General features: G+C 45.0%; 1 protein-coding gene across 1 annotated transcript in view; it reads right to left on the bottom strand.

Moving 5' to 3' along the window:
• CARD11 (caspase recruitment domain family member 11) overlaps positions 1 to 17,341 on the bottom strand; it is a 51,018-nt gene extending 33,677 nt beyond the window's left edge. The window contains exons 1-4 of the mRNA XM_034407947.2: positions 17,176 to 17,341; positions 3,154 to 3,368; positions 1,824 to 1,961; positions 977 to 1,302 (exon numbers count right to left, since the gene is read on the bottom strand). Of these exons, the coding sequence (XP_034263838.2) occupies positions 977 to 1,302; positions 1,824 to 1,961; positions 3,154 to 3,352 (663 nt within the window). The 5' untranslated portion in view covers positions 3,353 to 3,368; positions 17,176 to 17,341. The remainder of the gene's footprint in view (positions 1 to 976; positions 1,303 to 1,823; positions 1,962 to 3,153; positions 3,369 to 17,175) is intronic.
• Positions 17,342 to 17,723: the final 382 nt, after the last annotated feature.

Raw genomic sequence — 17,723 nt, 5'->3', positions numbered from 1 at the left:
CCATATGGTGTCATCAACAGCCTCGGTTCCATCTGTTGAGATGGACTCCAAATCGAATTCCCTAAGCCATCCCCGGTGCTTTCAAGCCAGAATGAAGGACTCTGGTTAATTTTCTATAAGACATATTGCAGAGACAGAAATAATGACTCCAACAACAGTTTTGTTAGTGAAGAGCAAGCGGGAGAAACAACAGAGTCAATTTAAAGCCATTTCAGACATTACTCAACAGGGCTAAAGAATGCAGGAGAGACCCCAAGCACACCATTAGTAGCTAGATGAAGCTTTTCATCATAGAGTTCTTCCAAGTTAACTTTCACAATCAAGCACGGAGACAACAATTCTCAGAATTCCCAGGCACTGAAATCCAAGCCATCTGGGTGTCCACCAGCTGTGAAAAATTATAGTTTCTAGTCTAGAAGGTCGTATTCTATTCAGTTGCTGTTGAACACTATTTCCAAAGATCTCTAACCATTAGTTATGTTGGTTTGAGATTGTGTTGAATCTGGTGTCACTTATTTGGCCATGTCATGTGGGGGAATTCACTGGAGAAAGCAATTAGGTTTGGAAGAGTTAGTGGTCCAGGCCATCAAAGAACACGGTGGCTGGACACCATCAAAGCTGACCCCAGCCAGGACGTAGAACAACTCAAAGAAGTAGTACAGGGGAGAAGATGTGGAGAGACCTGGCTGATAGAATCACCAAGAGTTGGACATGATTAAATGGATAACATCATCATCATTATAAATTTGGAGAGCTGCAGGTTTCTTGCTACTGCCTCCTACATGATGTCCTCAAATCTGGCCTGTCAACCCATTCATTCAAGGATGCCATTTAAATCACAAAGTGCTTTATTTGTTTGAGGTTGATATATGAATCAAATACTGGTGATTTGTTAAAAACATGGACTCAGGGCCATGAATGAAATGATCACCTAATGCAAAGGGGGAATCCAATGTTCTCAAGAACTTCCTCTCACCTGGAGCTGAAGGTCTCGGCTTCTCATCACGGCCATGTTCTTCTCTTCGCTGAGCTGGGCATACCTCATCGCCAGGTTGTAGTTCTCATCCTTCACCTTGATCAGCTCATCGTTGTAATTGTTCCTCTCGTCTTTCATTTTGTTGTATCTCTCCTGGAACGTGAGCAGCTCGATCTTGTTGAGCTTCAGCTGCTTCCTCTCATCTTCCATCTGACGAGATTTGGCCAAGAGCTCACAGCGCTGGGCGTCCTTTGTCTTGACTTGCTGCTGCAGCTTTATGATCTCATTCATCAGAAAGTGAGTAAGACCCTCGTGTCCCTCTTCTACTACGATGAAAACAGAGAAAGAAACTAGCACAATGTACGTCATCACAACAAGTTGATGGTGGTGAGTAGCAGTAGGGGTTCAATCGATCAACATGGGGCTAAACACTCTGATCCAAACAAACTGTAGATCAGGGGTGTCACACTCAAGGCCCATGGGCCAGATCCGGCCTGCAGGGTGCGTAGATCTGGCCCACAGGACTGCTCTGGAAACAGGAAAGGACTGGCCAGAAGTGCCTCTGCCAGCAAAAACAGAGCTCAGGATCTCCCAGGCTCCATTTTCAGCAGTGACGGCCTCCTGCAGCCTACTACCAGCAAAAATGGAGCTTGCGAGGGCCATGCGGGGCCCTCCGGGACTCCATTTTCACTGGCAGAGGGCTGAAGAAGGTGGTCACAGCCGAAAACGGAGCCTCAATGAGTGACGTCAAGCTGGCCACACCCACCCTGGCCCTGCCCCCCAGCCATCACTGTCTTATATTGATTGTATGGAACAACAGACTCCTCCAGTAGTGAACCCCACTTACCAACGATAGTGGAAAAACGCCGTGTAGGTTCCTTTCCTGTCACTAATTTGTAGAGTTCAGGATAGTAAAATTCGAGGCTCTCCAAGAAAACCACATAGCCCCTCTCTCCCTTTGTATGGAGGATGTCCAGGAGGCGACCTACAGCAAGGACAAACATTGGTCTGGCTACTAAAATAGAGAATTTCACTTTTCACAACCAAAATTATGAACGGGATAAGACGACGCGAAAGTGGCACAAGAAGAACGACTGCAGCTGTATAACACGTGAAAAAAAAATATATATATATTTGAAATGCAGGCTGCGAAATTACCTTTCCCAACACTAGCCAAAACAACTCAAAAGAATACGCCATTTAAAAAAAGAAAAATTCTGAAGAATATCAAGGCAAGACAGAACAAGCCTTATGCATAACATTTAGCAGAACCGGTGCTCTGCATATAAACCTTCCGGAATTTAATACCATTTGTTTAAACACCAAATTGATATGCTGTCCTTCTGCTAAAAATTAACATTTAAGGTGGCTTTTACAGTTTCCAAGAATAAAATAAAGGCAATTGTAATAAAACCTGAATGATAAACTAATTGACCTTTAAAGGCTTAGCTAAAGAGAGAATAAGTACTGGGTCTCCAAGGAAGGCTGGTGAAGCGGTCTGAAACTCTTACTCCGTGGAGCTCAATCTCTCCAACTGGTGGTTTTGTTTTTTTCCCCACCAGGCTGGTTAAGATTACAACATTATACATTGTGCTGCTAATATTTCTGGAGATAGCTGGTTTGGTATAGTGCTGTGATGGCAAACCTATGTCACGCATGCCATAAGTGGCAGGCAGAGCCCTCTCTGCAGGCATGCCAGCCGTCACCCCAGCCGAGCTCCATCACATGTCTCCCGCTGGCCAGCGGGTCTTCGGGTCTCTGCACGCACGGCGGATGGGGCACATGCACAGGGGTGTGTGTGCAGGTTGAGGCAGGAGGCTTTCTAGGCCCAAAACGAGGTCTCCTCCCGGTGCCCCATTTTGGGCCTGGAAAACCTGCACCAACCTGGAAACCAAAATAGGCCCCCCCAGCGCCCCATTTTGGGTCTGGAAAACCTGCACCAACCTGGAAGCCAAAACGGGGCGCGGTGGGGTGGGACACATGTGTGGTGGGGCAGGGCACATGCACAGGGTGGGGCACATGTGCGGGAGGTGCTAGCATTGCATTTTGGGAGTTCAAGCACACACGCATGCTTTGGCTCGTGTGTGCGCACACTGGGCACTCGGTGCCAAAAAGGTTAACCATGACTGATATAATGGTTACTTGGTGCTCTCCCTGAGCTTGGTGATTCGTCTTACCAGCTCGGTTGATTTTGGAGAGGAGCATCGGGGAGTTGAGGACCTCATCTTCGTCTTGCTCATCCAAGACTTTGCACTGGCGCAGGTACGGGGTCAGCTTGGCGGGGTTGATGTAACGGGTCAACATATGACGATTGCATTCGACGTTCTCCCACAGAGCTTCCTCTTCATCCTTCAGGGTTTCGAGGCACTCGTCCATTTTGCCACGCTTCTGCCTAAAAGAAGATGTAGAGAAAAGGAAGGACACTTTTGGTCCAGAAGGAGGTCCTACCTGTCAATGACTACTTCAGCTTCAACCGCAATAATACACGGGCAAACAATAGATACAAACTCAAGGTAAACAGCTCCAAACTTCATTGCAGAAAAGATGACTTCAGCAACAGAGTAGTCAATGCCTGGAATGCATTACCTGACTCTGTTGTTACATCCTCAAACCCACATAACTTTAACCTTAGACTGTCTACTGTGGACCTCACCCCATTCCTAAGAGATCTGTAAGGGCCAGGCATAAGCGCACCAGTGTGCCTTCTGTCCCTGTCCTACTGTCCCCATTTATTTGTACCCATTTCCTGTATTCATATCCATGTTTATACTTATACCTGTTATCACGTACATGTTTGACAAACTAACTAACTAAAATAAATAAAATATCTTGTCCAGAAGAAGGCTTATGAAAAAAGAATTGACCGAGCGTAACTTTCATTGAATTTAATGCAGGTAGTCCTCGACGTACGACCACAACTGAGCCCGCGTTACTAACTGAACAGCTGCAAAGATTCACTTAATAATTGTGGCAAGGAAGATGTGTAAGGTGGGGCAAAACTCACTTAACAACCATCTCGCTGATGTCCAAGTATGATTAAACACACAAGGAATTTGTCTCTAGTGCAGAAGCTCTCAGTGTACATGCAAACCAACAGAGTAATCATCATCATCATAATGATACTAATAAGAAGGGTTAGTAGAGAAGGTGAAAAGGATATTAGAACATTAGAACTTCCTCTTAAATTGTCTCTCACAGTCAATTCTTCCTGGCACCGCTCTGACAATCTGTCTATATACAGGTGCAGGAATCCCCCCCCTCCCAGAAATAAAACAGGCCAGCGACTCACATGCCAACATGCTTGCAGCGAGCACCGTGTTGGCATTTACACAGAGGAGAAAAAAAGAATCATGAAGATAAGTGAGTGGAGGCAAGGAAGATCACCGAGGGCCAAAGAAAATATATTCACTGTTGATGCAGCTGTGGTCATAAGCATTGGGGAGGTGATGTTAAGCAGCCTCGCGCCAGCCCTGTAGTTGTTACAAATAAGTGAAACGTAAGACAGAGAAATTATAGCTGGTGCTGACATCCATTCCAGGAGAAAGCCCACCTCACCGTCAGCTGGTTATCTTACAAAATCCACCACACTTTTTTTTTTTTTTGCAAATTATTAATAGCTATTTTCCCCCTCCCCCACAGGACGGCTGTTTTCTTTGGATCGATGCCCCAACGAGCCAGAATTGATTGGATCTGAGTATTGGCTTCTATATTGTCCTAGCCACAAACACAGGGGTTAACCAACGACAGGGCTGCAGAGCCAGCCATCTGTTGTTTATCCAGCAAACTATGGCTTATAATAAAGGACGGTCCATTTGCGGCTTTAGAGGAATGATGAATTATGGAAGGTTTTTGCATCCACGGGGGGTTGAATGTTGGCTGCTGGAAGCTGTGATGATCGAAATAATGCAGGCATGAGGCTAAGTGAGGGCTTAGCAGAAACCTGTCCCAGAGAGTAAGACGAGACGTGCAATGTCTCCTTATGGTTGTTTAACATAGTCATGGGTAAATGTAAAAGAAATGTTGCGATGCCAGATTGGGGATGTAAATGGAAGGGTTGTTTGTATGCCACGATACTACGTTTGGGCTTGAAAACTAGAATGTTTTGTAGTGAATGTACAGAAAGCGATCGCAATTTGAGCCCAAATTTTCTGTTGCTAAGCGAGACAGTTGTTCAGTGAGTTTTGCCTCATTTTATGAGCTTTCTTGCCCCGTTTTTTTATACAAAAAGTTTTTTTATTTTTCAATGACAAAGATAAACTTTCTATCTTTCCTTAATGCAGTGTGTCATCTGGGTATAAACCAGTGGTGAAATGTAAAATTTGTTACTACTGGTTCTGTGGGAGTGGCTTGGGGGAGGGGTAATGTGACTGAGTGGGCGTGGCCAACTTTTATTTTTTTCTTTTACTTTTAAAACCATTTTTTCTACAACCTCTTCGGCCGAAGAGGTTGTGGAAAAAATGTTTTTAAAAGAAAAAAAAAAGCCTCTGACGATCAGGCAACTCAGCTGAGATCGTCAGAGGCTTTTTTTTAAAATTCTTTTAAAAGCATTTTTTCAGCCGAAGAGGTTGTAGAAAAAATGCTTTTAAAAATAATTTTTTAAAAAAGCCTCTGATGATTGCGTGGCTCAGCAAGGCATGGGGGGGTGGGGGTGGGGTGCAGGGATTTTTGCTACCGGTTCTCCGAACCACCCGCCGCCATCGCTACTGGATCGGGAGCACTTCACCCCTGGTACAAACTCTCTGTGCAACATCTTTCACCATTTGCCACATCGTTCACATTCATATTCACATTATTTCTCTAAACTTAATATTATAATACAGTATATTAAACATTTAAACATTGCCCCTGTTGTTAAGTGAATCACTGTGGTTGTTCGGCTGTTAAATGAATCTGATTCCCCATTGTTAGATGCTCACAGAAAGTGATCACATGACCCCAGGACACTGCAACCGTCATCAATATGATCTAGTTGCCAGGCATCCAAATTTTGATCATGCGACCATGGGCATATTTTTTTTTAACTGATTAAGAGAGTTGGAAGGGACCTTGTAGGCAGTGGTGGGATTCAGCCAGTTTGCACCACTTTGGGAGAACCGGATGTTAATTTTCTGAGCATTTTGGCAAACTGGTTGTTGGAAGAAATCATTAGGGCACAGAACCGGTTGTTAAATTACTTGAATCCCACCACTGCTTGTAGGTCTTCTAGTCCAGTCTTCCACCCAAGGAGGAGACCCTACAAAACAGTCATAAATCAGGGCCGTTGTGATTTAGAACAGTCACTAAATGAATGGTTGTAAGTCAAGGACTACCTATATGGTGCAAATAAAGGGAATGGCTCCTTAAACCCAAGGAAAATAGAGTGAATGTTTGTACATTACATAGAAATTTAGGAAAACTGGAGCAGGGAGATGATTTTGTCAGGGCTTGCTTAGCTAAATCGGTGGTCTCACAATTTCCCCAGTTCCCTGCAAACTGGGAACAGCAACATGATCAAAACCTGTACAAAATTGTTATTCGGCCATCAAAACACATACAAAATTGTCATTCAGCCATCACAACACATACAAAATTGTCACTTGGCGATCAAAAAATCATACAAAATTGTCATTCGGCGATCAAAACACATACAAAATTGTCATTCGGCCATCAAAACATATACAAAATTGTCATTCGGCCATCAAAACATATACAAAATTGTCATTTGGCCATCAAAACATATACAAAATTGTTATTCGGCCATCAAAACATATACAAAATTGTCATTCGGCCATCAAAACACATACAAAATTGTCATTCAGCGATCACAATACATACAAAATTGTCACTTGGCAATCAAAAAATCATACAAAATTGTCATTCGGTGATCAAAACACATACAAAATTGTCATTTGGCGATCAAAACAAGTACAAAATTGTCATTCGGCGATCAAAACAAGTACAAAATTGTTATTCGGTTCTTTAAGAGAAGAAATGAAAGTGTTTGAGAAGATGCCAGCCAGATACTTGAGTGTTTTAAGGGAAGCTTCATCCTTCTGCTGTTCATCTTCATCTCGTCTGATCAGCTTCAAGTCCTCGCTTGTCTCCATCTCCCTCCCCTTTTCTCCCTCCTTCTCTTTTGCAAACCCTTACCTGCCTTCACCTTAACCAACCACAACGAGAGTTTTAAACAGCTACAACATACATGGGCTTTATCACACTTGTTCTCGCAGCCTCTGATTTGAGTGCCACTTCAGGGATGACACAAAAGTGTCTCAAGTGCCCGAGCGTCATGGAAACCTCCTGGCACCATTTTCCTGACTGCAGATGTGAAGTTAGCCATGTGGGCTGAGCAGGAACAAAGGCCAGGGTTCACCTGTGCAGGTTTTGAAATGTTCAAATTGTAGCAGCAACAAAGAGTTTACTGTTCCCCCCCCCCACAACAGAATTATTGTACAAAATAATCTTAATTTTGCAGGAAAGTTTGCATCCTGAGGAGTCTTTGGGGCTCTCTGAGTTTGGTTGTTTTCATGCAGACATTTTATTACCCGACTAGGTAACATGATCAGTGGTAGAAGGGAGTAAGGTTTGCACAATGAAGGAGAAGGAGGAGGGGAGGAGGAGGAACTGTGGGGTCCTTGGTGCTCTCTGAGCTTGGTTGTTTTCTTGCAGATGTTTCATGACCCAACTAGAGAACATCATCAGTTAGAAAGGAGACAGAGAGCAAACCCCCTTCTGATGATGTTACTTAGTTGGGTAATGAAATGTCTGCAAGAGAACAACCAAGGTCAGGGAGCATCAAGGACCCCACAATTCCTCCTCCTCTTCCTCTCCACAACCCCCCTCCCTTCTAGCACTGATGATGTTACCTAATTGGGTAATGAAACATCTGCAAGAAAATAACCAAGCTCAGAGAGCATCAAGGACCCCACAGTTCCTCCTCCTTCTCCTCCTCTCCACAAATCCACCCCCTTCTAGCACTGATGATATTACCTAGTTGGGTAATAAAATGTCTGCAAGAAAACAACCAAGCTCAGAGAGCATCAATGACTCTTCGTTTCAACCCTGAGTTACAAATATTCTCCTTTATTGGTAATTGGAAGCACTCTACTCCATCAAGAGGAATATGGATGATCCCCGACTTATGACCAGCTCTTTAGTGACCATTCAAAGTTATGATGGACCTCAAAAAAGATACTTATGACCCAGATTTGAAGTTCTGATGCCCCCCGTGGTCATGCTGGGGCACTCAGCAACTGGCCCACAATTATGTCTGTTTACAGCATCCTGCAATCACGTGACTGTGATTTATGATTTTTTTTTTTTGCCAGAAATTTGATTGAGTTTACCATGGGCTCACTTAAGGACCGCTACGTGTGCAAAAATGATCATAAAATCAGGCAGATTGAAAACTAACAGTTGCATTGCTCTGTCTGCCTGCAAGGTGCAAAAGGGAGAGACTTGTATTGGTGTGAAACAATCACAGTCAGCAAAGTCTGCAACTATCAGGAAGTTTACACAAAAAACTGGCTGATTTATGGCCGCAGATTAATGATCTTGGCTATATCTTGGCGTGGGCTTTCATATCGTCCCTTCCAGTGGTGGGTTCCTCCCGGTTCGGCCCGGTTCTCCCAAGCCGGTAGCGGTGACAATATGACATCACCGAACTGGTTCTGCCCCCCGCCCCCCACCTGCGTTATTCTTACCTTTTATTTGGCCCCACCCCCAATTTATTGCTGCCTCCTGAGTCCCAGCTGATGGCTAGAGGGAAAAAAACTGTTTAAACTCTTGCCAGGGTCTTCAAAGGGCTGCCCTAGAGCTGATCAGTGTTAAAAGCAAACAAATGAGTAGATCAGTGCCTGCAAAAATACATGAGTAGACCAGTGCCTGCAAAAATACATGAGTAGATCAGTGCCTGCAAAAATACATGAGTAGACCAGTGCCTGCAAAAAATACATGAGTAGACCAGTGCCTGCAAAAATACATGAGTAGACCAGTGCCTGCAAAAATACATGAGTAGACCAGTGCCTGCAAAAAATAAATGGGTGGATCGGTACAGCTCTGCAAGCAGTTAAAAGCCTGGTAGACCAATACCTCTGCTAAATCCTAAATAATTGTCACATGATCATCAAGCCACGCCCACAAAATAAGCCACGCCCACAGAACCGGTAGTAAAAAAATTTAAAACCCATTCCTTTCCTAACAAATGAGGATGCTAGAGGCCAGTGAGAAATCAACAACAACAACAACAACAAATCGTGGCTAAAGGAAACCAGGATTCACTCCAAGTTCTGTACCCAGAGACTAATTATACAGGATCTCACAAGATCAGAAAAGCAAGACAGCACGAGCACAAAAATCTCTTTCTGCAAAATGTGTGTCTGGTCTTTTCAATCGTTGTTGTAAAGACGAAACACCAGCCTGCTCAGCTTTGTGACGGCACCTTCTGGCTGATGAATAAGTTTGGGGAAATCATTCATAACTTTGCTCTGGTCTTCACAAGCTCCTCCTTTGCCGGAAACTGGCCACCATAGCAAAATGAAGCTGATGGAGGAAGTGAGTAAAATGTCAGGCAATGACACCTCCAGTTTATCTAACGCAGACTTTGAAAAAGGAGAATGAAAGGAAGGGAGGTTTGGGCAGCCACCCAAATCCTGCTTATCTGTTTTTCGTAACAAGGAAGCCAGAGGGCTGCTGTGCAAATAAGTCACCAACAGATGAAGCTGTGAAGCTTCCTGTGTCTGAACACAACCATCCAGAAGTCTGTAGAGCAGTGTTTCTCAACCTTGGAAGCTTGAAGATGGGTGGACTTCAACTCCCAGAATCCCCCAGCCAGTGTTGCTGGCTGGGGGATTCTGGGAGTTGAAGTCCACCCATCTTCAAGCTACCAAGGTTGAGAAACACTGCTGTAGAGATTCTCAGTCCTCCAGGTCCTGGTTGTCCCAAAGATGCTTTTTCAGGAGGCAGCTGGACTTCCTTGGTTTTTCTTTTGAAGACGTTTCGCTTTTCATCCTAGAAGCTTCTATCCTGTCAGAGCTGAAAAAGCTTCTTAGATGAGAAGCAAAAGGTCTTCAAAAAACAAAACAAAACAAGGAAGCCCAGTCGCCTCCTGAAAAAGCACCTTTGGGACAGCCAGGACCTGGATGACTGAGAATCTCTACAGACTTCTGGATGGTTGCGTTCCATCCTCACGTTTCACCTTCCCCGGGTTTCAATGTCACTAAAGGGGAGAGAGGAATGTCACTCTGAAGGATCAGACAGAAGCAGGATCAGCAGGAGACGGTCCTGCTCTTGGACCAACTGGGTCTGTTGCCTCACTTGGTGGGCACGAGATGTTGGGCGTGCAATAAAAGGATGTCATTGGCTTGTTTGTGCCCCCGAAGTGGAAGTGCTGGGGCGGGCAAAACCAGAAGCAAAATCAGGAGGGAGGGAGGGATGGAGGGAGGGAAGGAAGGGAGGAAGGAAGGAGGAAGGGAGGGAAGGAAGGAAGGGAAGAAAGGGAGGAGGGAGGGAAGGAAGGAAGGAAGAAAAGAAAGGGAGGGGAGGGAAGGAAGGAAGGAAGGAAGGAAGGAAAAGGGAGGAGGAGAGGGGAGAGGGACGGAGGAAGGAAGGAAGGAGGGAAGGAAGGAAGGAGGGGAAGGAAGGAAGGAAAAGGGAAGAAGGAAGGAGGGGAGGGAGGAAGGAAGGAAGGAAAAGGGAGGAGGGGAGGGAAGAAAGGGAGGAGGGAGGGAGGAGGGAGGGAAGGAAGGGAGGAAGGAAGGAAGGAGGAAGGGAAGGAAGGGAGGAAGGAAAGAAAGGGAGGGAGGGGAGGGAAGGAAGGGAAGAAAGGGAGGAGGGAGGGAAGGAAGGAAGAAAAGAAAGGGAGGGGAGGGAAGGAAGGAAGGAAGGAAAAGGGAGGAGGAGAGGGGAGAGGGATGGAGGAAGGAAGGAAGGAGGGAAGGAAGGAGGGGAAGGAAGGAAGGAAAAGGGAAGAAGGAAGGAGGGGAGAGAGGAAGGAAGGAAGGAAAAGGGAGGAGGGGAGAGGAGAGGGATGGAGGAAGGAAGGAAGGAAAAGGGAAGAAGGAAGGAGGGGAGGGAGGAAGGAAGGAAAAGAGAGGAGGGGAGGAGGGAGGGATGGAGGAAGGAAGGAGGGAAGGAAGGAGGGGAAGGAAGGAAGGAAAAGGGAAGAAGGAAGGAGGAGAGGGAGGAAGGAAGGAAGGAAGGAAAAGGGAGGAGGGGAGAAGGGAGGGATGGAGGAAGGAAGGAAAAGGGAAGAAGGAAGGAGGGGAGGGAGGGGGGAGGAAGGAAGGAAGGAAGGAAGGAAGGAAGGAAGGAAGGAAGGTAGGTAGGTAGGTTGAAGTAATCTTGTTCAGCCTGGGATACTTCAGATCTGCACATCAACCAACCAACCAACCAGAAGAGCATCTATTTGGAGGAGGCTATTCTTAATGAACATAAGGACACCCCCCACCCCGCCACAACCCCACCATATGGAAAGTTCAACCTTTGGAGGAGGAGAGAATGTTGAAGCTGTCGTAAACAAAAAATAAATAAATAACAAAACTCCAAACTTTCAGGCCGTGAATCCAGACAAGAAATCCCAGACAGGAATGGGCTACTTTTCATCAGATTTCAACCCCCCTGCGGTTCAAGCTTTCTGACACCCCATTCTTCTCTGTTTGCAAGCAAGGGAGTGGCTGGACGGCCGCCAGCCAGAGCAGCTAAATTTATATTTGGGAAGTGAAAAAGCCCCTATTTTTTTTCTCTCTCAAGAAAATCTAAAATCCAGAGCCGAGTGCCAAGCCCTGTTCTTCAGTTCCAACCAGCAAAGCAAATTTCTGTTCTGACATTAATCTTCCGATCGTCGACTGATCCCATTCACCGGGGACCCGAGTAGCAACACCAAACACACACACGGAGACACAAACCAGATAAAGTTGAAATCATGGCCTGTATAGGAGATCATCCCAGCTTTTGCACATGATGCTTCCAAGAACCTCTGCTCCGAACCTATAGCCACCTCTACAGTCCCTGGGAAGAAAAGATGCAGCCATAATTCATGATTTTAAGTTTATGCTCATCTCCGTTTCAAAGCCAAAGAGCCAGCGCTGTCCGAAGACGTCTCCATGGTCACGTGGCCGGCATGACTCAACACCAAAGGCGCACGGAACGCTGTTCCCTTCCCACCAAAGGTGGTCCCTATTTTTCTACTTGCATTTTTTACGTGCTTTCGAACTGCTAGGTTGGCAGAAGCTGGGACAAGTCACGGGAGCTCACCCCGTTCCGCGGCACTCGGGATTCGAACCGCTGAACTGCCGATCTTTCAATCGACAAGCTCAGTGCCTTAGCCACTGAGCCACTGCGTCCCTCATAGGGACATCATAGGGACTAGGAAAATGGGAGCAAACCATTTCTGTACTGCTCTTTATGAAAACAACATAGATCTATTAATAAATGACCAGGAATTGAACTGAAAACAAAGGAGCTTTTTTAAAAAAGACTTTAAGCCCCAAAGATAATCTCTATCGATGTCCTCCGTGTGTATGTGTGTGTTTGCACACGTATTTTCCAAACACACACAACTTTCCATGGTTTCTGTATTCCGAGCAGCTCGCCTTCCCCTAATAAAATGCAAATGTCCCGAATATAAACCCACCAGCCGTTAACCCAAATTGAAAACGAAATGTAAAATTCAAGGGGTGGGGGAGAAGAATAAAATACCTGCCGTTATCCAGAAGGAGGTTCACTAGAATTCAGCGGGTTTTGTTCTTCCTGAGGGATTAAGTCCCACCTGTAAAACGCACTGAACGTTTAACTTCCTTCCAGAAGAGGGAGAATTGTCACCTTGCCCTCAGGAAACAGAGGCAATTAAAAAGGCTGCCGAGAAAATTGTACGGCGGAGGAGATGGGATCCAGCCTTTTTCTGCTCTGAACTTCCTCTCTTGCTAATCTGCAGCAAGCAATAATATAACTGGAAAGTCCCATTTTCAGCCTATTCCTTCACCTGTCAGGATGAGAAGACTCTGCCGACTGACAGGGCACCACTATCGCGCACGAGTTTGAGATTTCCACTCTGACAAAAATGCTGAATTCTCTCGGCTTTACTTAAGATGGAAGCTGAAATCCTCAGGCTGGCCTGTGAAAAAAAGTGGTTTGAACTCCGGGTCACTCAATTTCAACTCAGCCTGGCCCAGTTAAAGATAGAATTCCGAACCTGAATGATGGTTTATGTGAGCATCCCCCACCCCTGGGGGAACTGAGCCTTTCGCTATCTTGCTGAACTACAACTTTTTAGTGTCATTTGCCGTTGACTGTGATGGATGGGAGCTGTAGTTTAAGCCCAGTGTTTCTCAACCTCGGCCATGTTAAGATGGGTGGGCTTCAATTCCCAGAATTCTCTAGCCAGACTTGAGAGTTGAAGTCCACCCATCTTAAAATGGCTAAGGTTGAGAAACCCTGGTTGAGCCACAGCAAAGTTAGGGTTAGTATTGATGGAGAGTCAGATCAACTCAAGTCAAAACAACTCAAGACAAGTCAAGTCAAGTCAACTCAAGTCAAAACAACTCAAGACAAGTCAAGTCAACTCAACTCAAGTCAACTCAACTCAAGTCAACTCAAGTCAACTCAACTCAAGTGAAAAAAAAATCTGGATTCCTAGAACTGAAAACCCCATGAAATTATTAGGCCCATTTTGACCTCCGTAGACAATTTGTGAAATGCCTGAAAAACAAGGGGAAGAGGGAATGCAGAACAATTTCTATTGTGCACCTCAAAATGCAACAGAAGGAAAATGGAGTGAGAAGATTTGCCAACCGTATAACCTGTCCAGTGGAAAGTTTGTTTTGATGGATGCTTAAAAGCCATCCGTTTTTGGAGAAAGGATATAAAGAAGAAGAATAGCGGAAACTGGATGAAAGAACTGGACATAAGTCACAATTTTCAGTGCCGTTGTAACTTTGAATGAATGGTTGTAAGTCAAGGACTACCTGAATTCATGTGTCCTGCACGACATGTGTGTAGACATCCAGCAGAAGCTACCATGAAATGAGGAGGGGGGGGAGCAATATCAGCATGTATGTTTAGAATAACAGAGTTGGAAGGGACCTTGGAGGTCTTCTAGTCCAACCCCCTGCTTAGGCAGGAAACCCTAGACCCCTTCAGACAAATGGTTATCCAACATCTTCTTAAAAACTTCCAGTGTTGGAGTATTTACAACTTCTGGAGACAAGTCATTCCACTGGTTAATTGTTCTAACTGTCAGGCAATTTCTCCTTAGTTCTAAATTGCTTCTCTCCTTGATTAGTTTCCACTCATTGCTTCTTGTCCTGCCCTCAGGTGCTTTGGAGAAGAGATTGACTCCCTCTTCTTTGGGGCAGCCCCTGAGATATTGGAAGACTGCTATCATGTCTCCCCTAGTCCTTCTTTATACAACTTGCATTTGAAGAACGAACTAATTTAGTTTTTCTCGACCTTGGCAATTCCCTGGGAATTCTGGGAGTTGAGGTCCACCCTCTTCAAAGTTGCCAAGGTCAAGAAACACTAATTGATGCCGGTGATGTCACTTCCCTTCCTTTAAAAGACTCTAAATTCAATCCTTCTGATTTATTTATTTATTTATTTTATATGCCGCCCTTCTCCGGAGACTCAGGGCGGCTTACAATGCGTTAAGCAATAGCCTTCATACTTTTGTATATTTTATACAAAGTCAGCTTATTGCCCCCACAAACCGGGTCCTCATTTTACCCACCTTAGAAAGGATGGGAGGCTGAGTCGACCTTGAGCCTGGCGAGAATTGAACTCGCAGTAATTGCAGGCAGCTGGATGTTAAATGCTGCCTTAGTAGGAGGCATTAGCCTCCTACGCCACTCAGGCTCCGATTAAGCCTATATAGGAGAAAAGAGGGGGAAAAAAATTGTTTTACAGGATGGGAAGTAGCGCCTGGGAAAAATATAACATGAGAATGTGCAGCCACAGACAGAGAAATAAAGAGAAGCAAGATTTCAGATCCGATCTGGGGTATTTTCAAGATTAAAATTAGCTCCGGCATGCAAATTAAGGTAATAGGATAATAATTTTAATAGCTCACTGTAGAGATTTGAGTGCCTCAATTTAAAGGGATTTCAGGAGTTGCAAACAAGAAGATGAAAGTTCACATTTAATTACAGCTTTCATCTATCCACATGTAAACTTGCAAACATACACAGAACCTCGCTGTTGTCATACAAAAGGACGGGGCGTGTAGGAATTATGCTAGCAGTAAAAAGGGTATGTAGAAAATGTTGCTTTTGAAATTCATGCAGACTTTTCTGAAAAAAAACAACAACTAACCGAAGGGATGCTATTCGGTACAGAAACAAGGCTCTAGAATTAATTAATTTCCCCTTTCGTCCTCCGAGTTTTTTTTTTTCTGCCAGATGCCAAGATGGTGAGGTTTGGCTTTCTCACAGCTAATTTCTTAGTTTATTTACTTGGGAAATCCCTAGATTAAAACTCTGAGAACGCAGCACAGCTCAAACTATGTTAATGTAACACAGAAGCAAACGAAAACCAGTTGCTGCAGGAACACGCAACATCAAATTCTGGAATCCAGAAGCTGCCTGGTCCGTGAGAGGGATGTCATATAAATTTAATAAATTAAAATGAGTTTTTTTTTAAAAAAAAACCCCTTACAAGGCACTTATAACATCTCTATCTGTTTTGTGTAGCAGAAACCAACTTTTGTGGCCTTCTGATGCACGTTTTGAGTAAGTCCATCTGGCCAACATAGGTCTTTCAACCAGGAGGACTACATCCACCCAAATTTATTTATTTATTTATTTGTTTGTTTCCATTTCTATACTGCCCTTCTCCAATAGGACTCAGGGCGGTGAACAGCCAGAGTAAAAAACAGAACATACAAAATTTAAAAGCAACTTAAAATAATTAAATATTTCGGCCGTAAATTAAAACAAACCCAATTTAAAATCAATTTAAAATTTATTTAAATTGATTATAAATTTATTAAAATTTATTTAAAATCAATTTAAAATCCCAAGGGTGCTTTTTTTCAAGAGGAAACTGGACTTCCTTTGTTTTTCCTTGAAGACATTTCACTTCTCATCCAAGAAGCTTCCTCAATTGTGACTTCGGTTCAGTCAGAACTGAAGAAGCTCCTTAGATGGGAAGCAAACTGTCTTCAAGGGAAAACAAAATAAATCCAGGTGCCTTTTGAAAAAGCACCTTTGGGATAAACATGACCTGGATGACTGAGAATCTCCATAGACATCCGTACACATCCCAGATCCGATCTTGGGTTCTGCAGCTCTTTTGGGACTCAACACAGCTCAATGGGAACGTCAAGAGGTCAGGAGACAAGTCAACCTTCCGTGGAGCCAACTAACCAACTAGGAGTCAAACTAAATGGTATCCATTGCAATTCCAGATCAGAAACACACACCAATTTGAGGAACTTCATCTCAAGAACCCCAGGGATGGTGGCCGTCCATCTTTCCTGCAGAGATGGCGCCTTTCCTCCAAGGCGCATAGGAGACCCCCCGCCCCAAAAAAACCTCTTAAATTGCCATTTCCATCTATCACAGCCTCTTCAAAAATTGTGGTCAGATTGCATTTTATCAACACGCGAAGGAAACAAGCGAAGCACAGGAAGAGCAAGCTATTAACTGCACTGAATAAAAAGAACTGAAGGTGGATGAAATTAACATGAAAAGGGCAACACATTTGGATCTGGTCCTGCCTAATCCCTTGACCCAGAGCCATCCAACTCTTTGGAATGAGACCTTCTGCCGGCATTTAGAAGCCGAGGGAGATTGCCACCTTCACAAAGATTGCCCACCCCGGTTTCTCTGCCAAGAAAAATCCCCTCGGCCATGTCTACTCACCACATGGACCAGATCCATGGAGAGCAATGGATCCCTGCCTTGCTGAGCCTGCAAGATCATATACTAGCAAGATCTCGCCCACCTTCCACGGTGAGGTTTGAAGGACTTCCCATCTTGCTAAGACTGAAGAGTAGGACTTGAGACTCTGATTCCCGTTTCCCCCAGCAAACATGACCACGGCCAAAGAATGATTGGTTGGTAAGTCAAAATATCCAGACAGCACCAGTGGCCCCAGAATTGTGTCACCGGATCTCTTCACCATGATACAAAGAGGCAAGGAAGATCAAGTGTTTCCGTCCCCCCCGCCCCCCCGAATCTCCACCGGGGAGAAGCCACTCAAGGAACTCAAGAACTCAAGGACCCTACCTTCAAACTCCGCTGGAAGTCTGGGAATCGCTGAGTCCCGTAAGCCAAGGACGCCCGGCTTCTTCTTCTGGGCCACTTGAAGGCCACCTTCACCAGCTGCTCCGCAGATTTCTTTATCTCTCCTGCAAGCGTTGCCAACTTCTGCCTTTCCTCCTGCCTTGTGGGTGTCCCTCCGAGGCACAGGACACCGTAGGGCAATGCAGCATGATTCCGGAAACACCCGCCTACCCTCCTTGCGATCCTTTGCAGACCTGGGGCCTATTTATAGCAGGCCCAGCCTGCCTCACTTCCCCTTCTCTTCGGCTCAGAGACGGCTCTCACCACAGTTCCTCCTGCGAGAAGCAGAAAGGAAGTGTTGTGTAGAAGTCCTCTCCTCACCTCTAAGGGAGAAAAGAGCTAAGGGGGGACATCCAAGTATTGCCAATGGGTTGTGGGTTGAGAAGAAGGATGTCTGGAGGATGACCATCTCCAAACTAAAAGGAGAAACTTGGAGGATCCAGCTGAAGACCTCTGTTGGGTTGACCAAGCTAGCTTAAATCCACTTAGTC

This window comes from Pantherophis guttatus, chromosome 14 (genome assembly GCF_059756535.1).
Source record: "Pantherophis guttatus breed Tessera chromosome 14, ASM5975653v1, whole genome shotgun sequence".
In the NCBI taxonomy this organism is placed as follows: Eukaryota; Metazoa; Chordata; class Lepidosauria; order Squamata; family Colubridae; genus Pantherophis; species Pantherophis guttatus.
This window is presented reverse-complemented; position numbering and strand designations above follow the sequence as displayed.